General features: G+C 37.8%; 1 protein-coding gene across 1 annotated transcript; it reads right to left on the reverse strand.

Moving 5' to 3' along the window:
* Nucleotides 1–6,995: 6,995 nt before the first annotated feature.
* On the reverse strand, nt 6,996–8,186 carry LOC138922908 (olfactory receptor 2AJ1-like). Its single transcript, XM_070259341.1, has 2 exons — nt 7,284–8,186; nt 6,996–7,046 (listed from the first exon to the last, which is right to left on the reverse strand). The coding sequence occupies exons 1-2, from the start codon at nt 8,184–8,186 to the stop codon at nt 6,996–6,998; spliced, it is 954 nt and encodes a 317-aa protein (XP_070115442.1).
* Nucleotides 8,187–8,656: the final 470 nt, after the last annotated feature.

An 8,656-nucleotide genomic window follows, 5' to 3' on the forward strand; every position in this document is an offset into this window, starting at 1 on the left:
AACACATCTAGGCCTGCTAAACAGAAAGCCTGACTTTATCACCTGTAAACCTGCATTCTCAGCAGCACTTGTGTGGAGAGGCTGGCCAGTGGATTTGTAAGATGGCAGAGCAAGGATAGAGGCCCCATTTGGCCAGGGAACTCAGCATGCAGTTCTGCCTGAGAGGAGACACTGATCAATGAGCCTTGATGACATTGGAGACTGTTCTGCATCCACTTCCAGGCAGGAAACCTACTTCATTGTCACACCTACTTGTGAGTGTATCGCCCTAGCCCTACCAACCAAGAAATCTGACCAGAGCACCTGAGAAGCTGCATAGCCCAGCTGCACTCAAATGAAGAGTGTGGCCATCAGTTCTTCCCAGAATAAGAGCCAGATTTTTGGCCCTCTCTACTCAATGAATTCTTTGCACAGTATTTCCTGTTTTGAGACCCAGAGCCTTGCCAGTTTTGGTGCCTCTTTTTTTCCCTTGCAAAAGTAGAAAAACTAATTCATACCCATGCCTATTGTTGAGGGTAACCTCCCGCCCTTCCCTATCTGGACGACTTATCAGAGCTACTGGGAAGCTTTCTAGCCCAGCAGCACTTGAGCAGAGACCCTAAAAGTGGCTCTTCCCATTTGCAGAGGCAGCCAGTGGTCCTGTCTGGCCATTGAACTTGATGTGAATTTCTGCCTGATTTGGTCCAAAATAACAAGTCTTGCCAGCCTTCAGGCATGTTCTATGATCCCACACTGGCCAATAAGATAATTGCCAGCCGAACTCACTGATTGATACAGTATTCAGCCTGCCTGACCAGGAAACCAAAGCAGAACATCCAGGGAGCTATGTAGCCCATCCTACAGCCTTGATTACAGTGGCACATGAGCAGAGAACTGAGCCAGCCAGTCTGCTTATCCTTAGAGCAAAACTGGTGGCCCTGTCTGGACAGGGAACTTAGGCCGCAGTTTTGCCAGATTAAGATGCCCCCAACAGAGCCATGCCATCTGTGGAGCACATTCTGCCACCCACCCTGCCCAGGCCATAAAGCCAGTTCATAGTGCTTCCTACTGCTGAGTATAGTACCTAGTCATGCTTGACAAGCAAACCTGACCAGAAAGTCCAGGCAAATGAAGAGCCCATACTTCAGGACTCAAATCAATGGAAACAATCAAGACTAAATTAGGAAGAAACAAACAAAATAAAAAATCTGAACAGCTCAATAACAAGTAAGAGGATTGACGCAACCATGAAAAATCACTGAACAATTAAAAGCCCTAGTAGGTTGTATGTTTCTAGGAATGTGTCCATTTCCAGCAGGTTGTCCACTTCATTGACATATAGTTTTCCGTAGTAATATCTTAAGACACTTTGTATTTTTGTGGTATTAATTGTAATGTCTACCCTTTCATTAGTTACTTTGTTGATTTCAGTCCTCTCTTTTTCTTGGTTATTCTAGCTAGAGGATTATCAACTTTGTTTGTCTTTTCAAAGAATCAACTCAGTTTTCTTAATCTTTTCTTTTACTTTTCTCTATTATATTTATTTCTGTTCAAATATTTATTGTTTCTTTGCTTCTGCTAATATTGGGCTCAGTTTTTTCTTCTTTGTTTAGTTCATTTAGACAAAAATTTAGGTTATTTAAGTTAGGTTATTTGAGGTCTTTGTATTTTCTTGATGAGTGTGTTTATACGTCTGACTCCCCTCTTAAAATTGCTTAGGATTTATTTCATAAGTTGATATGTTGTGTTTCCATTTTTATTTGTCTCGCTACACTTTTTATTTCCCTGTTAACTTCTTATTTGATCCATTGGTTGTTCAGCAGTGTATTGTTTAATTTCCATATATTTGTGAATTTTCCAGCTCTCCTCCTGCATTGATTTCTTGTTTCATACCAAAGCGCTCTATAAAGATACTTGATATAAATTATATCTTCTTAATTTTGTTTGGACTTGTTTGTGGCATCATATATGACTTATCCTAAAAGATGTTCCATGTGTACTTCTGAAGAATTTGTTTTCTGTTTCTGTTAGATAGAATGTTCTGTATATGATTGTTAGGTCCATTTGATCTATAGTGTTACTCAAATCTCCTGTTTATTAATGATACTCTGTCTAGATAATCTAGCTACTGTTGATAGTGGGGTATAAACATCACCAACTATCATCGTCTCACTGATTACTTCTCCCTTTTTTTTTTCTGTATTTGCTTTATATATTTAGGAGTTCCAATGTTGAGTGCATAAATATTTATGTTTGTTATATTTTCTTGAAGGATTTCTCTTTTTATTATTGTATAATAACCTTATATATCTGCTTTATTTTTTTTTTCCACCATTTTTAGATTTAAAGTCTATTTTGGGTGATATAAGCACTCCTACTGACTTTTTTTGGATATCAGTTGCAGAACATATCTATTTTATTTTCCTTCACTCTCAGTCTACATGCATCTTTAAAGTGAAAGTGAGTCTCTTGAAGCCATCACCCAATGGATCTTGTTTTTCTCGGTTGTTCAACCAATTAATTTATTTTGATTGAAGAGTTTAATCCATTTATGTTTACTGTAATTATTAATAGGCCAGGGCATAGTATTTCCATCTTGTTGTTTGGCTATTAGATCTGTTGTTTCTTGCTTGTTATCTTACAGTACTTTTTTTTGTGATTTTTGTAGTAGTATGCTTTGACTCATTGTCACAATCTTTTGTATGACCACTGCAAGTGTTTTCCTTCGTGGTTCTATGAGGCTTACATGAAACATATTTATAGCACTCTCTTTTAAGCTGATAACTCAAAATTGATAGCATTCAAAAACTTGACACTTTAATTTCCCCCTCACATTTTAGATTATTGATATTAAAATGTGCATATATTTGCATGTTGTGCATCCAATAACATATTATTGTAATCATTGTTATGTTTTAATAGGTTTTTTTAACTTTGAAGCAGAGTTGTTAGTGTATAATGTGCCACCACTTAAATATTAGAAAATCTGACTTCAACCATATATTTATATTTAATAGGGAGTTTAATACCTATTTTCATATGCTTTTCCAATGTTAATTGGAATACTTTTATTTCTACTAGAAGATCGTCCTATAGAATTTCTTCTTTGGCAACCCTAGCAACAATAAATTCCCTGAGCATTTGTTTGTGAGGAAAATCTTTTTCTCATCTTCATTTCTGCAGGATAGTTATGCAGAGTATAGTATTATTGATTAAGTTTTTTTCTTTCAACATTTTGAATATATCATCGCATTCTCTCCTGCCCTGAAAAGTTTCTGATGAGAAATCCGCCAATAATCTTATGGGGGTTACATTATATAAGACATGACACTTTTCCTTGCTGCTTCCAGAAATATTCTCTTTTTCTTTGAATTTGACAATTGACCTATAATGTGTCTGTGTAGCCCTTTTTGGGTTCAACTTATTTAGGGCCATTGTGCCTTATGAATCTGGATGTACGTTTCTCTCCCCAGGTTTGGGAAGTTGTCAGCCCTTGTTGCTTTAAACATATGTTCTATCCCTTTCACTTTCTCTTCTCCTACTGGGTTTCCCACGATGTGGATATTGTTTCTCTCTGTAGTATCCCGTACATTCAGTGGGCTTTTTTCACTACTTTTCTTTCTTTTTCTTTTTGCTCTTCTGACTGGAAAATTTTAAAAGCCCTGTCTTCTAGGTCATTGATTTATTTCTTCTGCATGGTTGAGTCAGATATTGAAGCTCTCTATTGAATTCTTCAGTTCAGTCATTGTATTCTTCAGTTCTATAATTTCTGCTTTTTTTATGATTTCTCTGCCTTTTTTGGACTTCTCATTTTTTTCACTATATTATTTTCTCAATATTGTTTGGTTGGCTGTGTGTCCTTGTCTTCAACAAACTTCTTTAAGAACATTATTCTGAATTCTTTGTCAGACAGTTTATAAATGTGTATTTTTTCAGGGTCAGTTATTGGAGCTTTATTAGTTTCCTTTTATGATTTCATGTTTGCAGTTATTTTGTGATCTTTGGCCCCTTACAATGGTATCTATGCATTTGAGCAGCAGTCTCCACTTTTACACTTACATGTTTGTTTTGGCAGAAATAGTCCTTTAAAGTCAGCTCAGCTTTTGAGGTTCTTCATGGGTCATCTGGTAGCACTTTTTGTCCAGTGGAGCTTGCTGTCAGGGTATATTTTGAGGTGAGGCTACTGCCTAGGATTTGAGTTGAGAGGACACTGCTGGCTGGAAGCAACTTGACAGGTCCACTGGCTAGATTCCCTTTCTGAAAGTGGCTTTAGGAAGAGCACCATAGTTCCCTGGATTCTCTGGTCAGGCTTCCTTTTGGGGCTGGGCTGGGTATACAATCAGCAGTAAGAAAGACTCTAAATTAGCTATCTTGCTTGGGTGAGATGTAGTAAACAGGCTCCAAATCAAGCAAAGCTCACTGTTTGAAGTTCTGAATCAGGCATAACAGTGCACCAAGCACCCTGGCCAGACAAGGTCCCAAGACTGGCTCTGCAGATGACCATAACCAATAGCCAGGTTCTCTGCTCAAGTGTTACTGTGCCATGCAGCTTACTGGGTGCTCTGCCAGGTTTCTTGGTTGGAGCCGGGCTGAGGACTGTACCCTACATAAAATAGGGCTGTGAATTAACTTCCAGTCCTGGGCTAAGTGGCAGAACAGGCTCCAAATTCTTGTTTGTGGTCTTAAATCAGCCAGAGCTGCACACCAAATTCCCTGGATAGACAGGGCCACAATTCTGGCTCTTTATTCAGGAAGTACAATAGGTTGGGCTCTCTGCTTTTCCAGTGCTGCTGGGCTACACAGCTTTCCAAGTGCTACAACCAGGCTTCTTTGTCATGTAGGGCCAGGAATATACACTCAGCAGTAATTGGAGCTGGAATTAGTTTCCATAAATCAATGGGGTGGAAGAACAGGCTTCAAGACCCAAAAGGCTCACCTTTGCAGACCCAAATAAAGCAGAAATGCCAATCAACTTGCTTCATCAGGCAGAGCTACCATCTCTCTCTGCAAATGTGCATAGCCACTGGTTAGGATTTATATTTATGCATCACTGTGAGTAGGAATTCAGTTTGACAAGATCCAAGTGCTACTTGAGGTATCACTTCCCTTCTCCATCACAAGCTGATATCCAGTGGTCAACCCCTGCTGATTGCCTCCATGATCTTCATGAGATAGGGTGGAAAGGGCCTGCTGATAAGAGACCCATGATAGTGGGGGAGAATACATGTCTACTTTGGGTTTCTTTTTACTACTGAGGAAATCATATGCCCAGAAGGGTCCTCTCAGTGTGATGCCATACCAGCCTGGGGGAAGGGACAAAATGGTTGGAGTGTAGACTTTCGTCCTACTCTTCTAATGTCATCTTTTTTTGTCTCTGTGGTTCAGGGTGGTTCTTCATCTCCACCTTCATGCTCTGGAGTCCTCACAATATTGTCTTCTCTGTGGATAGTTGCAAGTTGGTCTTGTGGAATGTCCTAAGGTCAGGAATAACCTTTGTCACAATTTTTATGAATTCATGTCCACCCCTTGTTAGAGTTCTTAAAAATGGTGAGTGAAGGTGATATAAGTTAGAGTTCATGGAGAAGATAAAAGTTCTTATTCTATCTTGCACTTACTGGTATATAAAATGTATCAGTACACTCCTATCAAATTAGTAAATATGTTTTACTTTCATTTTCTGCAAAGATAGTATGTGCTATTCTTTAGTTTTGAATATATTTTTTAAATTTCCTGTAACCCATCTTATAACTGCATCCTCAGAAAGAAAACTTCATCATTGATGAAATGATTGAATGTCAGTTTTGGATGGGATACTCTTTTTGGAATCCAAACACCAAATTTTAAATGGAAAATTAAATCATATTGATGGTAGGCCTCACATTTAATTGCTGATGGAAATATTACAAGATATGAAATACAAGGATGTATACATAGTCCCTTTCTCAAGAAATTCACCATGAGAAAGTTAGAGAATTATATCATCATGATATAGTTACAGACATACTCATGGTTACATTCTGTTCAAGGGGAAGGGCATCTAATCTTGTCATGGGTCACTAGAGAGAAGAGGAAAAGGGTGTGGAGTAAGCAGACATTAGGAAGCAACACTATGTATAATGAAAAAACTAAGTGTAGACCTTGGAGATGACTCAATTTAAGAGTTATGAAAATATCCTAGGCAAGCTAATAGGATAGAAACTCTCAACTCAACATTTTACATATTCAATCTTTATTTAAAGGAAAAAGTAGTAACTACAGTGGGCTAAATATATAGAAAGATGGTTACTAAGGTACAAAATTCATTTTATTAAAGAAAAATTTATCTCTGATCTCATATTTCCATTTTACTAAAATATAAAAGGAAACAATGCAAAGAAGAATGCAACAAAGTCAAAAGTTAATTAAAACCTTGTTTCTTATGTTGACTCCCATGGGCGACCCCTCCTCTCTGACTTTACACCACTACTTACCTACACAACATGACAAGTGACATTTTTGTTCTGCATTCAGTATTCTTCATGGTAGATATCCTGATGAATACAGTATTCTCTCCATTATAAAATAATTATATTCATATTATTATAGCCACTTACATTGACATCCTAGATACCTGCCCAGCTCTTGGTCATGTTTAAGTATAATTTTACTACATTTCACAAAATTAGAGATAATTTTATGGAAATACATTTGTTGTATAACCTCTGTCTAGCTGTATTAAAAATAAAAACAATTCTTACAAATTTTTCAAATTTTGGTGGGAATAAGCCAGAAGACATTTGTCATCATTTACCTTGTATAAGAATCTTGGGTGATTGTAACTAGGATCTCAGAGGGAAGAGCACATCCTCTGAGGTATGTATTTACAAAGCAATCGCATGTGAAAACTTTATCAAAAGTTTGGAGATATCCACTTCTTTCCATACTTAGAGAGATGGAGACTTCAATTTTCTTCTCAGGAGAAACTAATGATGGATTTCTTCTAGGTATTGAATATAGAAATACATAAAACACACAGATCAAGCATTTGTTTCTATTTTATGCATAAAGTTATTTTTAAGCATATTTTTTTGAGGATTTTTTAAAATTTTTTTCCATTTTCTCCCCAAAGCCCACCAGTACATCGTTGTATATTCTCCATTGTGGGTCGTTCTAGTTGTGGCATGTGGGACACTGCTTCAGTGTGGTTTGATGAGCAGTGCCATGCCCGTGCCCAGGATTCCAGCTGACGAAACACTGGGCCACCTGCAGCAGATCACCTGAACTTAACCACTCAGCCACCAGGCCAGCCCCTTAAGCATATTTTTCATTGCCCCCAAAACATCTTTATTCCTAAAGCTGTAGATAATTGGGTTGAGTGTGGGAGTGACGATGGTATAGAATATGGCCAGGAATTTATCCTGGCCTGGAGTGTGGTATGACTTAGGTCCCATATATGTGAAAATAAATGGACCATAGTACATTATGACCACAATCATGTGGAAAAAGCAGGTGGAAAACAGCTTTTTCTGTGCTTCAGATGATTTCTTTTGGAGGACAGTAAGGAGAACTTGGACATAAGAAGCAAAGATTAGGGAAAAAGGGATGAGCAGAAAAATGATGCCACTTACATAAACTCCTCGTTCACAGTGTGTTGTGTCCACACAGGACAATTTCAACATTGCAGGGACTTCACAGAAAAAGTGATCAATAGCTCTTGAGCCACAGAAAGGAAGCTGGAGTGTGTAAGCTGTGTGAACTATGGAGTTGACAGTCCCAACAAGCCAGGACCCTGTAGCCATGAGACTGCTGACATAGTCATTCATAAGAATGGGATAGCGCAGTGGGTGACAGATGGCTACATAGCAATCATAGGACATTGCTGCCAGGAGAAGGCACTCACCACCCAAGAGGGTGATGGATAGAAATATCTGGAAGCCACAACCAGCAAAAGAAATAGTTCTGCTGCATAACATAAAGTTAGTGACCATTTTGGGAACAATATTGGAAATATGCAAGATATCCATATAAGAGAGATGGCTGAGCAGGAAATACATTGGAGTATGAAGCGGTGGGTCTCTGTGGATAAGGAGAATCATGACTGTATTTTGTGCTACAGTCATAATAAACATAATCAATATAAAGGAAAAGAAAAGCAGATTTGTTTTGGAAGAAAAGAATAGTCCCATCAAAATGAAGTCGCTGCTGTAAGTCTGATTCTCAAGTCCCATAATAAATTTTCCCATTATCTAAAAAAATAAAAATATAAATAAATAAGAGCAAAGGAATAAAAAGTATAGGAAGCCTCAAGCTCATTTCCATATATCTGCGTAATAAAAGAGAGCTAGTGATGCATAATTTGCCATGAAAGTCTAAGGACTCTCAACCAGCTTTAAGTGTGCATGTTCAAGAATATGTGCATTTATTTGTTTGAATCAGGTGATAATAATCATAATATTGAGTGGGCACCAGCTCTATGTAGAGTCACAAACTCTTGATTCCATATTCTTTTCTCAAGTCCAGTCTTTTCCCAAATGTCACCTTCTCCAAGAGCTCTACCCCTGAATACACTGTTTTAATCACGACGCTCCCATGAAAAACACCAGTTTCATGGCCCTCCTTACTGTGCTCATTTTTCCTTTTGCAAAGCACTTTTAACCTTTCAGCATATTTAATAATAAAGTTATGAACTATATTTTTT

Source organism: Equus caballus, unplaced genomic scaffold (assembly GCF_041296265.1).
Source record: "Equus caballus isolate H_3958 breed thoroughbred unplaced genomic scaffold, TB-T2T haplotype1-0000019, whole genome shotgun sequence".
Taxonomy (NCBI): domain Eukaryota; kingdom Metazoa; phylum Chordata; class Mammalia; order Perissodactyla; family Equidae; genus Equus; species Equus caballus.

What these genes read in the sequence shown, in the direction of transcription:
- LOC138922908 (XM_070259341.1), bottom strand. Translation starts at nt 8,186, where the DNA reads ATGGGACTTGAGAATCAGACTTACAGCAGCGACTTCATTTTGATGGGA. An exon ending in AAGATGTTTTGGGGGCAATG is followed by an intron (nt 7,047 to 7,283) that starts AAAAATATGCTT and finishes AAAAATCCTCAA; the next exon opens with AAAAATATGCTTAAAAATAA.